At 49.5% G+C, this 22,189-nt stretch overlaps 1 protein-coding gene across 2 annotated transcripts in view; it reads right to left on the bottom strand.

Annotated features, from left to right (window-relative positions):
- Positions 1 to 22,189, bottom strand: part of ARFGEF3 (ARFGEF family member 3) — a 167,502-nt gene that overhangs the window by 125,026 nt on the left and 20,287 nt on the right. For both annotated transcript variants that reach the window (XM_078774049.1, XM_078774050.1), the window contains exons 4-13: positions 21,742 to 21,876; positions 11,191 to 11,259; positions 10,980 to 11,102; positions 10,727 to 10,775; positions 10,540 to 10,624; positions 10,270 to 10,374; positions 6,257 to 6,587; positions 3,917 to 4,023; positions 2,473 to 3,311; positions 1,690 to 1,856 (exon numbers count right to left, since the gene is read on the bottom strand). In XM_078774049.1, the coding sequence (XP_078630175.1) occupies positions 1,690 to 1,856; positions 2,473 to 3,311; positions 3,917 to 4,023; positions 6,257 to 6,587; positions 10,270 to 10,374; positions 10,540 to 10,624; positions 10,727 to 10,775; positions 10,980 to 11,102; positions 11,191 to 11,259; positions 21,742 to 21,876 (2,010 nt within the window). The remainder of the gene's footprint in view (positions 1 to 1,689; positions 1,857 to 2,472; positions 3,312 to 3,916; positions 4,024 to 6,256; positions 6,588 to 10,269; positions 10,375 to 10,539; positions 10,625 to 10,726; positions 10,776 to 10,979; positions 11,103 to 11,190; positions 11,260 to 21,741; positions 21,877 to 22,189) is intronic.

Raw genomic sequence — 22,189 nt, 5'->3', positions numbered from 1 at the left:
CGTTCTTGTTGAAGCTCCGGACCTAGCGTGGTCGAGCGTACATGGCGAGTGCATGTCGAGTCCTGGACAGGAATCTCGAGCGAGTGGCGATCGTTGGAGTTGTGGAAAAGCCTGCGAAGCCAGGTACAGGTGTGAGATTCTGGAGAATCTTCGCCAAGAGGATACGGCTGGAGGACGAGCCGTCCGCCATTCCGAGGGCCTCGCGCGTCGGTCGCGGAACCGGGTGCAGCAGCGTCCGCTGGTCCCGCCCTTCGGTGGCTTGCCGAGGAGGTGTGTGCGCGACAGCGGCCTTTGAAGAATACGGTGCGGTTCGCGACTGCGCGTTCGTTCTGCGCGTTCGCGACGTATGTGCACGTTTGGATAGCGTCTTTGGGATTCCACTTTCCACCGCCAATTGGGGTTGGCTGGGACCACGTGACGGTCCCCGCCGTACTTACTACCCGCCTCATCGCCATTGCCGCTTCGCCGGGAGCACCGTTGTGTTCCAGAGACATTGAGAAGGGCTCGGTTTCAGTCCCTGGGGGTGCCGTGAGTTGGAGCTAGGTTACCATCTTAAGATTGGATTGCAGGGTTGATTGCCCCATTGTTGTATGGTTCTTTTTGTGTGCTTTTAATATAATATTTGTTCATTGACAACCAAGGGTGTGGTTTCCTTATTCATTTGGATTGTTTCCTTTGGTGGGTTCCTGGAGGGTTTCATTAGTGATTGATTGTGACACGGACTAACATATATATCTTTCTGCCGGGGTTCCTCTCAGGGTTCAGAGGTTACCGAGACCAGAGGATAGGGGAGGACCTCGTATCAACAGTTTCAGACAAATTTGGTGGACAGGTTGGGTGCGTGACAAGGACGAAATGATTCCATTCTAGTGAAGATCCGGATACTATAATTTATTAAAGTGATTCTTAAACATTGAGAGAAAGGGCCACAAACGATATATAGCATGATATCTCAAAACGTTATGGACGAGTTATGACTAAACTTGGTGGATGAGTTGGTTAGGTGACAAGAACAAGCCGATTTGATTTTGGTTCAGGTCCAAATCCAGATCCGGCCTATTGGTGGGACACAAAGTATAAACTGTTCAGCCTGGCGGAGGTATGCGCTCAACCGAGTGCTGTTCTCGTTATATACTGTATTTGTCTTTCCATAGAAGACGGTTCACTCAACAATCTACAGTAGGCTTTTCAGAAGGATGGCGGGACAGCCTAGACTTAGAGGGATGAGCACTCACCTCTAAACTGTCTAGTCTGGGTCTGAATCTTGCCCCAGCTACAAACTGCCATCTTGGTATTTCAAATGCAGGACGATCATTAATGTATGGGCTGTCCGTCAGAAAAACGTTAACCGAAGTTGCTCGTAGACAATAAAGATCCCACGGGTGTCTTTCGCGAAGAGGAGGCAAGTTATCGCTGGCACCCGGGAAAAAAAGAAATACACAAAATTCCTCCCCCGGCTGACTGCTGGAAAGGCAATGGTAAAAACCACCAAGCATACCATGCTCAGGAAATACTTCGGCAGCCCCAAATATCCGTCAATAATATGGTACATTTGATCGAGTGGGTATAGGACTGGACAGAAGTATTTTGGAAACACACAAAGATGCCTCACTGAAAAGGAAAGGAAATATTTCTCTGGCATTTAGATGCTGAGAGGAGGAGCTCAGTGATGTCCAGTTTGGGTCATACCTGTGAGACGGGTGGACGGTGGCAGCGACCGCGATAGTAATCAGCATGGATGAACTTGAGATTGAGTAGGAGCACGTGCGCAGCCAACACGTACATGCCGTCCCCACACAGTAATGTGGCCCGTGCCACCAGCCGCTGGCTTTTCGCTTTGGTTGCATTCAGGACTCCTGGGGTTTGGGGTTTGCAGTATGAACGGGATGAGAAATGTGATGAATTATTACTCTATTTTACATCAGCTTCGGGGATTAAGGGACTGACGGGGTTCAAGGGCCAAGCAAGGATTGACATGAATTGCTAAGGCATCCCAACAAGCAAAGTGAAAGCCCCCCCCCCCCCCCAAAAAATGCGTTGAAACAGGTCTCAATTCCCATTCCGACGGAGTCAATAGGACATTGATCGAGATATGCAAACCGCCGTGGGAAGCAAGGAGTAGCTGACGTTTCAAGCGGTAACCCATCGTTGGAGTAAACGTAGCGTAGTCTTTGCTCGAACGTAGCGTAAACGTCCGGAGCATCAGCTTCTTCTTGCTTCCCACGGCGGTTAGCATTTCTCGATCAACATCCTCTTCATTTAATCCATTGTTCTACCTGTTCGTCGACGCAGATCGACACTTGCCTTCACCAGCAACACTAGTTCTTCATTGGTAATTCACCTTTATATTTAAACTCCCACTTTGGAAAAAAAATTCACGTGGAGGTCAAAGTTGATGGCGGGAGTGAGGGTGGGGGAAGAAAATGGGTGATAAAAGGAGAGGAGAAATAGAGTGATGATAGCCAAGCCCACCAGCACAGAAGTTGGAGGCAAGGGCCTGCAGCCTTCGATCAAGCTCAGGACTGCTGGGTGCCGCTAACAACCTGGGCAGTCCAGATTCCAGTGCCCGCAAGAAGAAACGCGCCCGTTCACACTCGGCCTCCATTGCCCGCACAAGGCGCTGTGAGAGCCGGCCCACACCAACAGGGCATCCATCCTTGCTCCAAGCACCCCCGTACAACCATGCAGAGCTGGGTCCTGGGATCTCTGTCATAGCCTCATCATCGTCAACGAGTGAAAGGTTCTCAGAGGAACCGAGCTCAGAGGCGTCCGAACGAGCAGAGTCACGCTCCACAAGTGTAGAATAGCGGTCACAGGAATCTAGCTCAGCCCTGTTGATCTCCACTTCCTCTGAAGGCCGAAGCTGCCCACCCGCTGTCATTAGATCCCCAATAACCTCAGGAGGAAGGTGGGCACGAGGATGCAATGGTGGCGGGGGCAACGGTGGTTGTGGAGGTGGCGGAATAATTTGTGTGGTAATTCCATCATGAGCTTCTTCTGCTCCAGTCTTCACAATGACAGGAGTCGAGACAGATGAGCCACTCTCTTCCAGGGAGTTCCACTCAGGAGGCATAACCTTACTGAGGCGTTGAGCATTAGAAAGAGTTACAGCAATTCCAGTTCCTTCCACCGGAGGGACTGGAGCGAGTTCATCAGCATGAGTTAGCAGGTGCATCACCTGTGATGCAGACAACCCCTCGCCTCGAGATATTTCTTCCAGGGATGAAACAAGCCTCGACACACAGGCGACAGCAGCGCGGCAGGCTTCGGGGCCTCCTCCAAGGCTTGCCTCGCAAACGCCATCGAGCATTCTGCCAAAAAAAATGATTGGAAAGAAGTTCACACCAATTTTGCTTTAGAACAAGACAATATGCTCTTCCAACTGGTTGCCTTCATCACCATCATCACAATCCACACAGATCCATATTTTCTGAACTCTTTTCTCATCTTAAAATATCCATGATATCATCAATACCTTGTGATTCCTAAATCTAAAGCTATTGCTCACTTCTCCTTTGTTCCCCCTTTGCCTTAATGTACAATCGTTACCCTCACCCTCAGTCGTCCGCATCTTCAACAAGTCTCAAACTATGTACATATTTAACTCCGTACTTTTGGCTACAAAATGGAAGGGGAAGATTGGTATTAAAGGGAGGGAGTGGGGAGGGGGGGTATTATATGGAGGGGGAAGAGTGGTATTAAAGGGAGGGAGTGGGGGGAGGAGGGTATTAAAGGGAGGGAGTGGGGAGGGGGTATTACATGGAAGGGGTGTGGGGTGTTGAAGGGGGCAAGGGGGGGTATTATATGGAAGGGGAAGTTGCAAAAATGAAAAACACAAAAAGCAATAGAAGATTCATAAAAACATGAAAAAATACAATCTAATAAAAAATCTCGACTCGCGTGATACTGTACTTACAATTTCAGCAAGTCAAGGTGGTGATGTGGACGGGCTCGACGTCGTGGAATACTGTCCGACACAGCCGGTGCTGCTATGTCTATAAGGCGAGCTGTCTGACCAAGTAGCTGAGAGACAGGGAATAGGTCAACAAGATGTATTTGCAAGCAAAACATAATCAATCATTATTATCCAAACATAAACTTCAACACCAACGTTCCGAGCACGCTAACAGTGCATCGTTTCCATGCCCGATGCTCCAGCTGCCTTACCATAGTAAAAAGCACAGTTTCGCTGGTTTTGGGCGACTGGTGACTTTGCAGCAGTGCTATGGAAACCTTCGTTTATGCTTAGGACTAGCCTAGCTCGAATAGGTGCCCTGTGGGCATAATCAACTCTTATCCTGTTAATATGAGGTATGGGGAGAGGTTCGACATTCATCTGTGTGGGATTTACCAGCATCATCATCTATTATGATCAATCTTACTTCAGGTCAACTTCTTTGTATATGCCCTAGAGATAGATATATATACTGTATATATATATATATATATATATATATATATATATATATATATATATATATATATATATATATATATATATATATATATATATATATATATATAATTGATATATGTGTGAAAATTACTGGCCCCAGGAATCGAACACAGGTCCTCTGGAAAAGCGTACCAGTGCTCTGCCATCTGAGCTATCTGGGCGACTGACTGAGCATGCAATGTTTCCACACATATGATTGCCACTCTCTTTCCGTCAATGCTTGGCATCGAGTGCCCTGGAAGCATTGACGGAAAGAGAGTGGCAATCATATTTTTAATAAGTGAGCGTTAAAAGCAGAGCGAGATGTACTTTCCACTCTAAAATACTTGCTCACCTTGTTTGCCTGGTCACAAGTCCACATGTTCCCAACCAGTTGTGTTATCAGTATGTTAGCCTTCTCTTTTCTCTCATGAGCCTCTCATACTACCAAATGTTTTGAAACAAAATATGATCGATAAATTGATAATTTTGTTTTTCTGGTATATACACAACATGACCAAATGTATGCGGACACCCCCTCTAATTAGTGGATTCCGCTGTTTAAGCCACACCCATTGCTGACAGGTATATATAATCAAGCACACAGCCATGCAATCTCCATTGACAAACATCGGCAGTAGAATGGGCCGTACTGAAGAGCTCAATGACTTTCAATGTAGCACCGACATAGGATGCCACCTTTCCAACAAGTCAGTTCATCAAATTTCGGCCCTACTAGACCTGCCCCGGTCAACTGTAAGTGCTGTTATTGTGAAGTGGAAACGTCTAGGAGCAACAATAGCTCAGCCGCAAAGTGGTAGGCCACACAAGCTCACAGAACGGGACCGCCGAGTGCTGAAGCACGCAACGCGTAAAAATCACCTGTCCTCAGTTGCAACACTCACTACCGAGTTCCAAACTGCCTCTGGAAGCAGCGTCAGCACAACAACTGTTCGCCGGGAGCTTCATGAAATGGGTTTCCATGGCCGAGCAGCCGCACACAAGCCTAAGATCACCATGTACAATGCCAGGCGTGGGCTGGAGTGGTGTAAAGCTCGCCGCCATTGGACTCCAGAGCAGTGGAAACGCGTTCTCTGGAGTGATGAATCACGCTTCATCATCTGGCAGTCCGACGGACGAATCTGGGTTTGGCGGATGCCAGGAGAATGCTACCTGCCTGAATGCATCGTGCAAACTGTAAAGTTTGGTGGAGGAGGAATAATGGTCTGGGGCTGTTTTTCATGGTTCGGGCTAGGTCCCTTAGTTACAGTGAAGGGAAATCTTAACGCTACAGCATACAATGACATTCTAGACGATTTTGTGCTTCCAACTTTGTGGCAACAGTTTGGAGAAGGCCCTTTCCTGTTTCAGTATGACAATGCTTCTGTGCACAAAGCGAAGTCCATACAGAAATGGTTTGTCGAGATCGGTGTGGAAGAACTTGACTGGCCTGCACAGCGCCCTGACCTCAACCCCATCAAACACCTTTGGGATGAATTGGAACGCTGACTGCGAGCCAGGCCTAATCGTCCAACATCAGTGCCTGACCTCACGAATGCTCTTGCGGCTGAATGGAAGCAAATCCCCACAGCAATGATCCAACATCTCGTGGAAAGCCTTTCCAGAAGAGTGGAGGCTGTTATAGCAGCAAAGGAGGAACCAACTCCATATTAATGCCCATGATTTTGGAATGAGATGTTCGATGTTCGGGTGTCCACATACTTTTGGTCATGTCGTGTATTTGAGAATCCACTTAGAAATAAGCCTGAAGTTTCAGTAATAACAGTGTGGTGCGATAAAGATTCAAAATAAAACAAAAACCTCAGACACAGCCCGAATGGCATCGGTGCGCTGGTTTGGGGGCGGATATATAAGTGCTCGGTGATAGAGGGCTTGCAGCACAGGCCTCAAGCTGTCCAACATCCCGACTAGCCGCACCAGCTCTGCAGCCACACCGAAAACCGCTCTAGCTATCCCAGGATGCAGTGCAGTGGTACTGGAGACGCACGATGACCCACGACCCCGCTCCACCGCAGAGGGAGTGCCTGCAACTTCGCCAACTAGTGAGCCATCGTGGATTGCCGTGGACGAGAGAGACTTGTCATTGCTTGGATCTCCAAGGAGTGCAATAAGTGATGGACATAAGCTTTGCCTGCAACAATGCAAAAGGGCAAAACAAAGAATTTGTAATAGTTACACCTACTACTGTTCTAAAGACCATATGCTTTTCCAATGATAAATACGAATGCAGGTATTGAGAAAATTATTTAAGTTTTGATTCAGTCTCACAAACAAACTTCCCACCAACCTTGTTACCACCGAGTTGAAATAATTTTAAGGACATTCATTGAAAACGCCTTATAATGTAAGCATATTAGCCCAGCAGTCCATTGTGAGTTCGGCCTGAAGTAGTAACATTAGCTCCACCACTGAAGGTGGACGTAGGTTATGTTTTCACCGCTGTCTGTTTGTTTGTCTGTCTGTGAGCAGGATATCTCAAAGTTATGGACGGATTCGGATTAAATTTATTGGACGGGTGGGGTGTGTGTAAAGGATGAACTGATTCGATTTTGGTGAAGATCCGGACACAATAATTTTTAAGTGATTCTTCACCAATGAGAGGGCCAAAACGACATACTGTATAGCACAATTTCACAAAAGTTATGCATGGATTCGGATGAAACTTGGTGGACAAGTTGTGTGTGTGACAAGGACTAATTAATTCGATTTTGATGAAGATCCAGAGCGGGATAATATAAGTTTATTATTTTCAAACCGATTCTTCATAATGGTGAGATAGGGCCAAAAACTATATATGGCACGATATTTCAAAAAGTTGTGGATGGGTTATGAGTTTATGACAAAATTTGGTGGACGAGTTGGTCAGACAACAAGAACAAGCAGATTAGATTTTGGTTCAGGTCCTGATGCAGATCTGGCCTATCAGTGGGATACAAAACATAAACTGTTCAGCCTGGTGGAGGTATGCAATCTACCGAGTGCCGTGCCAGCTTCTTGAGGTTGTGACGATATGACTGATACAATGAACCCTACAGGTAAGGTCAGGATTTTGGAATATGGCCAGGACGACAACAATAACTCACCTATTCTTTGTCAAAAGACACCGTGGGAAATTTGGCATGCGCCAACTAATGCTAGCAAGCTCGGCTTCCATCTCGACTTCCATCTGAGGGATGATACACTTTGTGACACAAGGCCCTGCCTGCCAAATACCAATTCTGATAGCCAAGCACCAAAAAAGCTGGACCAAGAAGTAAACCCAGACTAGAATGTTTAAAGGCAAGTGCGCTACCTCGGCACCATGCTGTCAGGAAGTAAAAACAATATTTTCTGGAACTTCCTGTTTTATAAACTATTTTAAAGCTTAATGAGGTTCCACATTACCCGAGATTGTGTCATTACAATTTTAGATGCAAAATTAAATCTTTAAAATGTGACTAAAATGAGTCCTTCGAATGAGTATATAGCAAACTAGCAGAGTTACCCGTCATTGCCCGGAAAAATAAATGGTCAGTCACGTAATTTCGTTTTGATATTCTGTTTATTATACCCTTCTGTTAAGTAAATCAATATTCTTTGTGGGCTTTTTATAGTCATAGGAAGCCACGCCCCTTGGGCACGCCCTTCTGCCACGCCCCTAGTCTAAATCTGATGCGCCCATGTTTTTTGTCGTGAAAAGTTACCCCTCGATGGACCCCCTCGTCCCTCTCCAAGTCACTTCCTTAGGCTGTCCATGAGGCACAACCGAACAAACATACGTTCACAGATAGGGATTTAGATAATAGATAATAAATACATGAAAAAAAGTGAAGAACAATTTTTTTTTTTTTTTTTTTTTTGTATACTGAATCGAGGCTCGTGAAAGAGCTAAAAAAGAACAATGCAAAAGGCAATAAATGCAATGCAATAAAGGCAATGCAATAAAGGCAATGCAATAAAAGAAAGAGGCAAATGCAAAGAAGAAAATAAATAACAATGGCATTAGTAAGGCTGAAAATGTGAAAGGCACGTTAGCCACGTCACCAGGATATTCATAATAAATTTATAATGAGTCAATGAAACAAAATATAAATAAAAACTCATTAATTTGTAAAACTAGAACACCTCGGGTGTGTTCCATTACCAATCAGCTTGTAGAGCGCTCATCAAGTAGCTTAAGCACTCAAGCAAACACTCCAACGAAGCGGTTGATAAGGAACGACTAGGAAAGCGATAGCAAGCTGATTGGTAATGGAACACAACCCCTTAACCCTATGGGAGCAGCAGGAGGTGTCATGTTATTATCCTTCCTGGGGTATATAGATTACAGTAGATCTAGGCTCAGGTCCATTAGTCTGTGGGGACGCGATAAGGATATATTGCTTTAAGAACGTCGGTTTCCTCCCTTCATTTTAGTGTTAAACAGCTGTAGCAACTGTTTCAAAAGGTAATCATACGTAGTTGTGGTTTTTAATACTTTTACTTTTGGTAGGGGTGCCCCACGAAACACCACAATAAGCTATTTATTTGCGTTAACATGGTGTTTGTCCAAGGAGGAATAAGCCCTTGGGGAGGGAGGGAAGGGGCAGGAACATCCACCATGTGACCCATAATCTTCCTGTAAAGTTAGGTTGAGATTGGGTAAGTAACGACCAAATGTATCGTGGTCACACAGACACCACTTTAATGAAAGTCGAAACTCGAATCACAAATGCACAACAAAAAGGCCAGGTATTTACCAGCTGAGGCACCAAAAAGCAAACAGGGCTGTCCAACATAATAAAAAATATGAGGAAAAAGGTTTTCAAAGTTCAGGTTTCCATATAGAATCCTCTTGAAAATCCATCGACCAAAGTCTGAAGCATTTTGTTGAAAACTGCCATGAAGACCGAAAAGTGCACCGACCTAGAAAGAGTGCATTTGAACCTCACTGGAGTGCATTTTCCCCATGTTGTCCTATATGAAGGAATGGCCGTGTTTAATTCTCACTGGATGAAATTGTGAAATCTGATATTTATGCATTAGAAATGTTTTAAAAGTGTGTGTGTGTGTGTGTATGTGTTTGTGTGTGTATTTGAAAATTAGAGAATAAAACAGGGCTGGGATGATTTACACAAAATTTTGCATACGTGCTGGTAGTACCCATGGTCAGGTCATGGATCCAACTCCCACCTCCCTGCAAGGGGAAGGTGTGGGGGGTGGGGGGGACCTGTAGTTTTTTGTTTTTTTTCCTGTACACATGCCACAATGCAAGTGGTTATCCGATCCCTGCTGCAGACAGGGGGGATTATGACCTTCAACACAAAATACATTTGTCCCACGTCCCCCACATTTGCTCCCGAAGGGAGCGGGTATGTCGAGTAATTGAAGAACAGCGGAAACGGTCAATGTTACATTTTTGCCAATAAATCGCGCTAAAATCTCACAGGTTGGTTCAGGGTGTGCACTTATTGAGTGTGTCGTGCTGAACAAGTAAAATCCTCAAAAGCGTAGAATTTATTTCATGGTTCAGACTTAAATTTGCTTCAAAATTAATCATGTTAGCATCTTCACTAGCTTGTGTAAAATACTCGCTAATTGATGTGTCCTTCCTTGGACTACAGTACGAGATCTTATCACAGCAAGGGACAGTGTCATGTATATAGAGTAGCATCGTTTTGCTTATGCATGTTTATGGCAGAAGAAGTGTCTCATGACGTCACAACTCGCAGGTGTTAAAGCACTGCAGGTGAGTAGGTGAAATGAGAGTAACATTTCGATGTGATGTTGCCTCAAAATTCAATGGTGGAAAAAGCACGCACATTATGTGTAATGAATAGTTTTGAGATGCTCACCATACAAGGTCAGTAAATCGGGTGCTGAGATTGAGTAAAGAAGAAGAGTTAGTGAGCAGAGCCAGAATCGCTTCCAGGTAGAGTAGCTGCAGGTCATGATTGCCACTGCAAGAGTGAAATACACAGAAAGCGACAACAGCTCACTTTGTTCACCATTTGGCTAACCACAAAACGAATGTGATATTAGAACAACTCTTAAAAGCCACTCGGTGATAAAAATGTCGGAAAAAGCACTCGCTCCATATGTCTAATTGTGGAGAACACACAAACCTGATGGAGGCCTGGAGTTTTTCACAGAAAGCAGTGAGAACAAGCAGAACGTCCAAACAGAGGCGTTCAACTCCAGCCCTTTCCACTGCACACACCGTGCATCACCACACACCAGGCAGTGCATTCTCTTCCAAAACGTACAATGCTAGCAAGCGCAAATCGCCACATCACATGCCATCGATCTTACCGGAGTCAGCGTTCGCTGCATCGTTTTCACTCCTCGGAGTAGCAACTTCCTGCAACAACAAGACTGTCACAGCCTGGCTATTGACCAAGCTTGGGCCAATGCCATCCCTCCTTCTAACCAGGATCTCTGCTCGTTATCAACTGCAGGCCATATTACATACAGTTTTTCTGTTCTTGCTCCTCTAAATTTAATCTGGGCATTTATATGGCAACAGTTCTCAATCCCAAGACCTCCCTTTTCCCCCAACACTCACAGCAGCCTCCATACGAGTTCGCAGCTGCCCAGCCAAGTCCCCGAGGAGCTGACCAAGGGTGGCTCGTACAGCCGTACCCGTGCTGCGTACACTCGTGTTGTTTTTGTAGGTGCGAATGCACGTCTGTAAGGATGTCATTACCATCAATAAAAAAAAAAAGAATCTGATCAAATTATACAGCATGTGGTGAAGATGATGCGACATTAAATACCTCACAGATGAGCAGTACTGATTGGCTGTTCAGTTCAAATGTTGGTGAACAAGCCACACACAGTAGAATCTGTTGAGAAGAAAAGGGGGCAAGGTACAATAATAATGAAGGGTGAGCGAGAGTAATGATTGGAAATGTAAAAATATGAGGTTTCTTTACCCCCACCCCTTTCCCTACACCCCAGAGTTTTTTGAGCTCAACTGACCGAGATAATTAAATAAATAAATAAATAAATAATACGGTGAAGGAGCTGCGCTCCAACGCGAGTCGAAAGAATTGACGCGACCAAAGACGGAATTCGTCCGAGTTGCTTTATTGAAACAAAACAGCTCAGGTATTCTGACAAAAGCCCGTTTATCGGGCAGCAATATATATACACATTTATGTCGGGAACTTTGCCCGGCAAAAGCTATACCGGGCATGCCCGGGTGTCAAGGGCGAGCCTTGGAAAGGCGAGTCTGGACCTGCCCGGGCGTGTTTGGCTGCGGCCTGGCAAGTCGAGGCTGGGCGTGCCCGGGCGCTCTGGACGAGCACTGGAAAGGCGAGAGCGGGCATGCCCGGACGCTCTGGGCAAGCCCTGGAAAGGCGATAGCGGGCATGCCCGGACGCTCTGGGCGAGCCCTGGAAAGGCGATAGCGGGCATGCCCGGACGCTCTGGGCGAGCCCTGGAAAGGCGAGAGCGGGTATGCCCGGGAAAGACGAGACCGGGCGTGCCCGGGAGGTTCGGGCGTGCCCGGGAACAGTGAGTCCGGGCATGCCCAGGAGAGGCGCGTCTGGCCGTGTTCTGGCCGGTGCAAGGCGATTGTGTGCATCCAGCGGTAACCGCTACACAAGCCCCTCCAGAATCGACCTGCACCGGCAGGGTCAATTTAAGGCCAATTTAAGGCCAAGAAGGGCCAACCATGGTGGTCGGTCGACGTCCATGTGCGCCGGTTTGAGGCGGTCCACAGAGATCCGGTCCGACCGGCCGCCAACGTCGACGACAAAGGACTTGTCGCCCCGTCGCAGGACCCGGAAGGGCCCGTCGTACGGCGGCCGGAGTGGCCCCCGGTGCGCGTCATGACGCACAAAGACGTACTCCGCTGTGCGAAGCGCCAGGGGGACGTAGGACTGGGGGCCACCATGGCGGGACGTTGGCACGGGGGCAAATCGGCGGGCGGCCTCCTGGAGGTCCGAGCGCTGGTGTGCGGCGGACCAGGGACTGGTAGCGTCGGGCACGAACTCGCCCGGGACGGGGAGCGGCTGGCCGTAGACGAGCTCGGCGGCGGACGCCCGGAGGTCCTCCTTGGGGGCCGTGCGGAGGCCCAAAAGGACCCACGGCAGCCGGTCGGTCCAACCGTCGTCCTGAAGGCCGGCCATGAGTGCGGCCTTCATGGAGCGGAAACCGCTCGCACAACCCGTTGGCTTGGGGGTGGTAGGCCGTGGTGCGGTGCAGCGTGACCCCCAACGAGCGGGCGACCGCGCCCCAAAGTTCGGACGTGAACTGTGGGCCGCGGTCGGACGAGATGTCCGCCGGTGCGCCAAAGCGCGCAACCCAGGTGGCGATGAACGCCTGCGCCACGTCGGTGGTGGTGGTGGAGGTGAGGGGCACGGCCTCCGGCCACCTGGTGGTCCTGTCCACCATGGTGAGCAGGTGGGTGAACCCCAGCGATGGGGGCAGGGGACCCACCAGGTCCACGTGGACGTGGTCGAAACGCCGTGCAGGCACGGTGAAAGGTGCCAGCGGGGCCTGGGTGTGGCGGTGGACCTTGACCCGCTGGCAGGCCGTGCAGGCGTTGGCCCAGTCGCGGACGTTCCGTCGAAGGCCGTGCCAGACGAAACGCGCCGACACCAGCTTCTGAGAAGCTTTCCGGCCCGGGTGAGAAAGGCCGTGGATGGAGGCGAAGATGCGGCGCTGCCAGGAAACGGGCACGATGGGGCAAGGCTGGCCCTGGGAGACGTCGCAGAGCAGGACGGTGCCCGCGAAGGGGATGTCGGCCAGGCGGAGGCCCGTGTCCGCCGCCCGGAGGGCCTGCACCGAGGTGTCGGTGGTCTGGTCGGCCGCCATGAGCGCGAAGTCCACGCCGAGGTGGACCGCGTTCGCGCTGGCCCGAGAAAGACAGTCGGCCACAGCGTTGTCTTTGCCGGCGACGTGCCGGATGTCCGTGGTGAATTCCGACACGGCGGAGAGGTGGCGCTGCTGGCGGGCCGACCACGGCTCCGTGACTTTGGCCATTGCATAGACCAACGGCTTGTGGTCGACGAAAGCCGTGAACGGGCGGCCCTCCAGGAGGTGTCGGAAATGGCGAACGGCCAGGAATAGACCGAGCAGCTCGCGGTCGAACGTGCTGTATTTTAACTCGTTCGGCCGGAGCTGCCGGCTGAAAAAAGCGAGTGGCTGCCAAACCCCTTCCACCCATTGTTCATGGACGGCGCCCACCGCGTAGTTGGAGGCGTCCGTAGTGAGGGCGATGGGCGCGTTGAGCACCGGGTGAGCCAGCAGCGTTGCATCGGCGAGGGCCCGTTTTGCGTTCGCGCAGGCCGCGTCCATGGCCGCGGACCAAACGATGTCATGCTTGGCCGGCTTGCCCCGGAGGGCCTCGTAAAGGGGCCGCATGAGCTGAGCAGCGCGGGGCACAAATCGGTGATAAAAATTCACCATGCCGAGGAACTCTTGTAGGGCCTTGATGGAACGGGGACGCGGGAACGTGGTGATGGCCTCGACCTTGGTCGGCAGCGGCACGGCCCCGGTCTTGGTGATGCGGTGGCCCAAAAAGTCAACGGTCGTCGTGCCGAAGTGGCATTTGGCCGGGTTGACAATTAAGCCGTGCTCGCTGAGGCGACCGAACAGTGTTCGGAGGTGGAGGAGGTGCTCGGCGCGGGACGTGCTGGCGACGAGGATGTCGTCCAGATAGACGAAAAGAAATGGCAGGTCGCGCAGCACGCCGTCCATTAAGCGCTGGAACGCCTGGGCCGCGTTCTTGAGGCGAAACGGCATCCTCAAAAATTCGAACAGGCCGAACGGCGTGATGACGGCCGTCTTCGGGACGTCGGCCGCCCGGACAGGTACCTGGTGGTATCCCCGTATCAGGTCAATTTTGGAAAATATGACCCGTCCCGCCAAACGGGCGGAAAAGTCCTGGATGTGCGGGATCGGGTACCTGTCGGGGGTGGTAGCGTCGTTGAGGCGGCGGTAGTCACCACACGGGCGCCATCCGCCCCCCGGCTTTGGCACGATGTGCAGTGGTGAGGCCCACGCGCTATTGGAGCGCCGCACGATGCCGAGGTGCTCCAACGCGTCGAACTCGGCCTTTGCCATGGCGAGCTTGGCCGGGCCGAGGCGGCGGGCCCTGACGTAGACCGGCGGGCCCGTAGTGGGTATGTGGTGCTCGATCCCATGCCGCACTGCGACGGCCGAAAACGTCGGCCGTGTGAGGGCCGGGAATTCCGCGAGGAGGCAAGCGAACTCGTTCGCCGTCGGGAGGGCGCACGCCAGTTCGGTCGGCGCGGAGCTGCTCATCGTGCACGCCAGGGAGCTGAAGGTCTCGGCGTTGACAAGGCGACGACGTTTGACGTCGACCAGCAGCCCGTGCGCGCAGAGGAAGTCGGTGCCCAGCAAAGCCATGGGGACGCAGGCGGTCACAAAGGTCCACTGAAAGCGCTGGCTGCCGAAGCAGAGGGTGACGTTGCGCGGGCCGAAAGTGCGTATGGCCGAGCCATTAGCAGCGACCAAAGAGGGGCCGCAAACGGCGTCCCGCCTGTCCTGCTCGGAGGCGGGTATGACGCTCAGTTGGGCGCCGGTGTCACAAAGGAAACGCCGCCTGGACGCTTTGTCCCGAATAAAAAGCAAGTTGCCCGAGTGGCCGGCGCTCATGGCTGGGAATGAACGCCGGCCCGGCCGTTTCCCGACTTGCCGAAAGTGCATGGGGGTCGGCACGTCCGAGCCTTGTGTCCGAAACTGGCGTGGTAATAACACCACGCCTGGTCAGGTGGAGGCCCCGGCCGTCGTGTCGGAAGCGGTCGGTGCGGCGTGGCGGCCGCCAGTTTCAACGGCAGTTCGGCCTCCAACCGCGCAGGGCGCTCGGGCGTCGCCTCGGACGGCGGCAGGCTCCAGGTAGCCGCGCCGATGTGTTGGCCCGCCGAGGAGATCTTATCGGCTTCCCTGGCGAGGGCGCGGGGATCGGTGATCGACGTGCCAGCCAGGGCGAGGCGTACCGGGTGAGGCAGCTGGCGAAGGAACAACTCGCGGAACAGAAAATCCGGAGAGTGCTCACCGAGCAACGAGAGCATATAGTCCATGCGCTCGGACGGGCGCGTGTCGCCGAGCTCGGGCAGGTCGAGCAGGCGCCGTGCGCGTGCCGCCGGTGAGAGGGCGAAAGCGTCGAGGAGGAGCGTCTTCAGCACGTCATCCTTGTCGGCAGCCGGCGGGTGCTCGAGGAGGCTCAGGGCGCGGGCCGCGGTGGCGGAACCGAGCACTGCCACGACGTGGTGGAAGCGGGTGTCGTCCACGGTGATGCCTCGCAGGGTGAACTGGGAGTCCGCCTGGGCGAACCAAACAGCCGCGTGAGCCTCCCAGAAGGTAGGCAGTTTAAGAATCACTGCCGTGTCCATGTCGGTAGGTCACCAGTGAAGGAGCTGCGCTACAACGCGAGTCGAAAGAATTGACGCGACCAAAGACGGAATTCGTCCGAGTTGCTTTATTGAAACAAAACAGCTCAGGTATTCTGACAAAAGCCCGTTTATCGGGCAGCAATATATATACACATTTATGTTGGGAAGTTTGCCCGGCAAAAGCTATACCGGGCATGCCCGGGTGTCAAGGGCGAGCCTTGGAAAGGCGAGTCTGGACCTGCCCGGGCGTGTTTGGCTGCGGCCTGGCAAGTCGAGGCTGGGCGTGCCCGGGCGCTCTGGACGAGCCCTGGAAAGGCGATAGCGGGCATGCCCGGACGCTCTGGGTGAGCCCTGGAAAGGCGAGAGCGGGTATGCCCGGGAAAGACGAGACCGGGCGTGCCCGGGAGGTTCGGGCGTGCCCGGGAACAGTGAGTCCGGGCATGCCCGGGAGAGGTGCGTCTGGCCGTGTTCTGGCCGGTGCAAGGCGATTGTGTGCATCCAGCGGTAACCGCTACAACGGTCCAATACATATATGCCTTTGAAACAGGTCAGGAAGAAACAGTTGGTTAAAAATTAAGTTTCAACAAGACCAGAAATACATAAAATGTCATAGCCCCCGTGGTTTTAGTAATTTTGCTGTGCAGAGTTGAAGGCCGTCAGTCGACCATCTTTGTTCGGATTATAAAACAAAATCTTCAGCATATGTACACTCATGTATTGTCTTTGTGCAAAGCTTGAACAAAATTGGTCCATGCATGTCGAGAAATGGTTGGGGACATGTATAAGTAACAAGATGTCCGCCAGTCTGCCATTTTGGATCTGATCTCAAAATAAATGACGTGCATTTGTAATCCATCATTCATTTTCTGTGTCCCCAAGTTTGAACAACATCAGTAAATGCATGTCCGAGAAATGGTTGAGGATGTGGTCAATATCAGGTTTTTTACAACTAAAATGGCCGCCAGTCTACCAGTCGGCCATCTTTTATCAGATCACAAAATAAAGTGAGGTGCACATATATGCCATCATGTGCAGTGCTTGTGCCAAGTTTGAACAACATCAATAAATGCATGTCCGAGAAATGGTTGAGGACATGTTCAACATCGGCTTTTTTTTTTACAACTAAAATTGCCACCAGTCGGCCATCTTTGATCACAATGCGAAACAAAATAGTATGCATATGTATTCCATCATGTATTGTCTTTGTGCCAAGTATGAACAAATCGGTTCATACATCTCTGAGATATGGTTGCGGATGCACACACACGCATGGACGGATAGACGAGACCCAATTCATAAGCCCCATTTATGGACTAGGTCCAACAGGGGGTAATAATAATAAATAAAAAACAATAATAAAAAGTGGAAGAATTTCTTTGCAATACATGTCCCCTACCAAGTTTCGGTTCAATATGTTAAAGGGTGTAGGGGAAAAGTCTGGAAAACTGACCCATGTGTACACGCGATATTTTCTAAGTCCAAAGAGGGCATAACTCCGTGAAAATTTGGCGAAACACTCCAAAACTCAAATTTATTCTTTAAGTTATCATAAGAAAGCCATGTACCAAGGGTATTTTTTTTTTGTATACAAGGTCGAGGCTCGTGTTAGAGCTAACACAAAAAACATATAATAAAGGGAGTGGGAGACAACAAGGGGAGAGAGAGGGAAGCACAACAACAGTAGAGAACAGGGACATCAGGAGACCTGTGAAAGGGAGAGGGCTGGGGGAAGATAAATAAGATGGACACTACCAGGCCTTTCAGGAAAGAAAACGGAATTTGAAGAAGGTGGATTTGGGGTGGATTAATGGGGTAGAAAAGGTCAAGGTTTTAGATGAGGGAAGATAAGAGTTGGTGGTGAACAGCTGTTTTGAAGACCTGGAGGGAGGAGTGGGATTGAATAGTGTGGGAGTTTGTTCCAGAGGTGGGAAAAAAAGAGGAATGAAAGAGTAAAGTGAGCAGAGAGTCTTGATTTTGAAAGTTTCACCAGAAGAGGGGTGCTGGCAGATCTTGTGCGACCTGCAGGAATATTTGGGGGACAAAGCACAGACAGAGCTGGGGGAGCAAGGCTGGAGAGGAGTCGGTAGAAGACAGAAAGACCACCAACCTGCCTGTGGTGAGAGAGTGAAAGGGCATCAGAATCAGCTTCATGGTGGGAGATATCATCGATTCTAAAAGCTTTGGTTTCCACAGTGCGAGACCGAGCTGGGTGTGAGGCAGGAGCACCAGCCCAGAGGGGAGAGCAGTACTCAGAGGGAGGTTTCAGTTGAATATGTTAAACAGTATCGGAAAAAGTCGAGAAAAACCAAAGGTGGGATAGACAGACAGAGAGCAAACCTATAGTCCCCTACAGGTGGGTGGTTCGTGTGCAGCCAACCGGCTGCTGGTTGCATCATTTTCAGTGGGCGCGTCTGCCGCAAATGCAATGCCTCTCTCTAACCAGTTATCTGGTACTCATTTTGCCGACCTCGGAGGGATGACAGGCTGAGTCAACCCCACCTGGCGTTAATTCAACGGGATTCGAACTCAGGATCTTAGGATCCCAAGCCAGCCGCCCTAACCTTTTGGCCAACATCACCCCTACAGGTAAGGACTAGTAACAAAAACAACAGTGTCTATTTTCCATAAACAATTACAATAAGGCCCAGGCTGGCAGCAAAGGCAAGAGGTACGCACACTCGCCTCTGAGCTGTCTAGCATGGGTTTGATTCCTGACCCAGCTATAAACTGCCATCCCTGTGTTTCAGATGCAGGGCGATTCACCAGTGTGCGCCGTCCTTCAGATGGACCTTAATATGGGTGCCCCAGCTGATGGCATCGGTTGATAGACATTGAAGATCAGACAGCGTCCTTCGCGAAGAGTAAGCGAGCTACAAATGAATTACACATTCCTGCTCTAACCTATATAGGGCACTGTATCAGTGGCACAGCAGTGCCCCTCTCAGCCAATGATGTGACCTGCAGCCACGTGATGCACAAAAATGAATAATAATAACTAATTAACGTACTGAATAAATTTACTAAGACTAATTAATAATAAATAATTAATTTATTCTTATATATATATATATATATATATATATATATATATATATATATATATATATATATATATATATATATATATATATATATATTGTTACTGATCGCGGTTTAGATGTTATGATGGGCCGAGCGGATGGTCCAACCGCGACCGTTACAGGATCCCCGACTCACCCGATTCACCCAGAACTTTGGCCGTATCGCACCGCAGCTGCCCAATCTGGGAAAAGACTAAAACGACGAAATGCAAAGAGGAAAAGGAATAAGACGAGAAGACGGACAGAAGAGTAATTGGATTTATTGTACACACACAAGCAAAAAGGAGGCAGTCACGTTTATTTACAACACAAGACGCAGGTGACACAGTGCAAATACTAGCTTATACAGACTTAATTAACCCAGGGACAGAACAAACAAAACAAACTCACGTACACAAGAAGGGTGGAAAGGCAGGAGGTGGATGGCTGGAGGGAGAGGAAGGTCCAAGGGGGCTCCGCAGCACGATCGGCGCGTTTAGCAGCCGCCGTTCCTTTGCGGCCCTGCTCAAAACCCCCGTTCAGGCCCCAAGCTGCTGTTGTGGCTGCTGTGGACGTCGCGTGCTTTCCCAGGACTTGTCCGACTCGTCTGGTCCAAACCCTCAACTCTTTCTTGGTCCACTCACTCTTTACCACCGACTCCTCACCGCAACCAACGCAACCACTAACCACCACCACCGACTCCTCACCGCAACCAACGCAACCAACTGACCACCGACTCCACTGACTGACTCTGACTCAACGCAACCAACGCAACCAACTCTCACTCCCCTCTTGCGCGCGCGCCTTTATAGCGCCTCCAGCGATCAAGCCGCCGGCCTTCAGGACACGCCCATCGGTGTGCTCACCTCGGCCCTGGTTGGTCATGCGACCCTCTGGCTCCGCCCTTGATGACGACGGGCGGGCACTTGTTCAATGGTGGTTTTGGAGGGGAGGTAATTGGCAATCGAGGCTCGGCAATGATGAAAGGGGATGTGAAAGGAAAGGAGATTTTGGGGATGGGAATGAAAGGGGATCTATTCTCTTTCACTGGTGCAATGGAGTACTTCAATTAATGGGAGACACAGCCTTACCCTAAAACACAGAATAAGAGATAACTATCAAACAGGGGTATTCTATTATTTGGCTGACGTGTATGCTTGTGGACTAATTATGGGATGCCCTTTCACCTTTACACAGCTCCGGAGGCAGGGGGGCGCAGAATAAACAATAATAATAAAGCACACAATAAAAAAAATACAGTCCTCATATCCGCAACAATATATATATATATATATATATATATATATATATATATATATATATATATATATATATATATATATATATATATTGTTACTGATCGCGGTTTAGATGTTATGATGGGCCGAGCGGATGGTCCAACCGCGACCGTTACAGGATCCCCGACTATATATGTGATATACATACAATGAGAAGTACTATGACAGTGATTGCTGAAAAGATGTCATTGAAAAGAAATAGATAAATTGTGAATTGAGAGCCTTAAAACACCATATGGTGATGAAATGAAATGAGAAAATGAAATGAGTGGCATGGTTGAAAATATCCATAACCATGCTTTAGAATTTAGATGTTCACAAAACCTTAGACACAGATTCATTGAGAGTGCAGATTGCAGTTGGGTAAACGCTGTCGTGCAAGCGATTCCAGTTGCTTTTAATGGAACGATAACGTTTACCGAACGGAGCATCTGACCCCAGACTTTCAGTGATGGGAAAGAACGTAGTGGAAGGAAACAACCGGCAAAGATAATACAGGAAGCAGTCGACCGTGTTGACCAGATGACGAAGCCAGTGTTCTATGCCACATGAGGCAGTTGCAATCACCCTGATGCAGCCTCCCCGGGTCAGGTGCCAACACAGCAAGAGTGGCGGGGCAAGTCTCTGGACCACGAACCGCCTCCACCACAGCAGCTCATGCACTCCTTATTAAATCGAGGGTTGCCTTCCTCAACCCCTCCATTTCACTCCCTTCCTTACTTTCCATGAATCATTCTTGATCCAGTAACGCCTGGTATTGCCTTAGCGGTTAGGGTGCTGGCTTGGGATCCTAGGATCCTGAGTTTGAATCCCGGTCGATCGCTGAATTAACGCCAGGGAGGTTGACTCAGCCTGTCTTCCTTCCGAGGTCGGCAAATTGAGTACCGGTTCCCTGGTAATTCCCTGTGTGTCACAAGAGGACACCAACAGGGTTGGCGGCAGGAAGGGCATCCGGCCGTGAAACATTGCTTCAATAAGGGACCACGGTGTCCGAAAAAGGCCAACCCCCACCCTGCGGGGAAAAATGGCCTCTAAAGGTGGTTCTTCTTCTTCTATTCTTGATCCAGTCTGTCATTGCAAGTCTCACTCTCTCTCGAGCGAGCCTTCCTGCTCTAATACCACTCTTTTTGTTCTCCCCAGTCACTGTGTCTCATTTTCTTCATGGGATGCTCCACCCATATCCCCAAAGTCTCTAATTTCACCAGAGGCTTTCCGGGTTGCAAATCAGAACCACGTGCCAATGGGATTTAGCTGGCACGAGTGGGAATAGATTGCCAACTTGGTTGCCAGAAACTCTGAGGGAACTTTTGGTCCACGTCGAAGCCAAATAAATACATTTTCTGTAAAATAAATTTGCCAATTGACCCTCTCAAATAAATCAATTTATCAATACTTTACGAGAATACGTATTGATAATTATCTTACATATTCAAATGTGAAAATGAATTAGCTTTTTTTTTTTACTTACATCCATGACGAAAATGGAGCTCTCATTTTTGTAACAACATAGATCGGCAAAAAAGCAGAGCGAGATGTACTAAAGTTCGAGATGTACTAATCCCTTCATGAATGAAAGTTTACATCCATTTGATGCAATTCCTTACCTTCATCACTTCAACCTGTAAATCTTCATGCAGGTCTGGTGTACAGTGGAGTGTGTGCAAAAGCTGTCCAAGTACAGTGCTATCCCCAGTCTCTCTGTCCACTTGCACAGATAACCTTTCATCTGCCAGCAGCTTCTGCAGAGGATCATGGGTAGAAAGTGGTGCAAATGACAATGAGTTTTGGAGTTTGAACCGAACATGATGCGACTAAAAACCGTTTCCATTCTGCCTCAAACACTAATCCTTTATACCTCATGCTATGCAATGAATTTCATTTAAGCCGAAGGTAATGTAATAGGACAAACACCTCTTTTTAGGGTCACTCCAGGTACACACCTCAAAACCCAACAGAAGCATAGTCAAATAATCTTGAGTTGTTTAATATGTATACATACAGTATATACATCATAAAATGACTTTACAGTTATAATGGTCTACCCATACACCC

This window comes from Myxine glutinosa, chromosome 3, assembly GCF_964187855.1.
Source record: "Myxine glutinosa chromosome 3, kmMyxGlut1.1, whole genome shotgun sequence".
Lineage (NCBI taxonomy): Eukaryota > Metazoa > Chordata > Myxini > Myxiniformes > Myxinidae > Myxine > Myxine glutinosa.
Note: the sequence above shows the minus strand (reverse complement) of the source record. Positions and strands in the feature narration are given on the sequence as shown.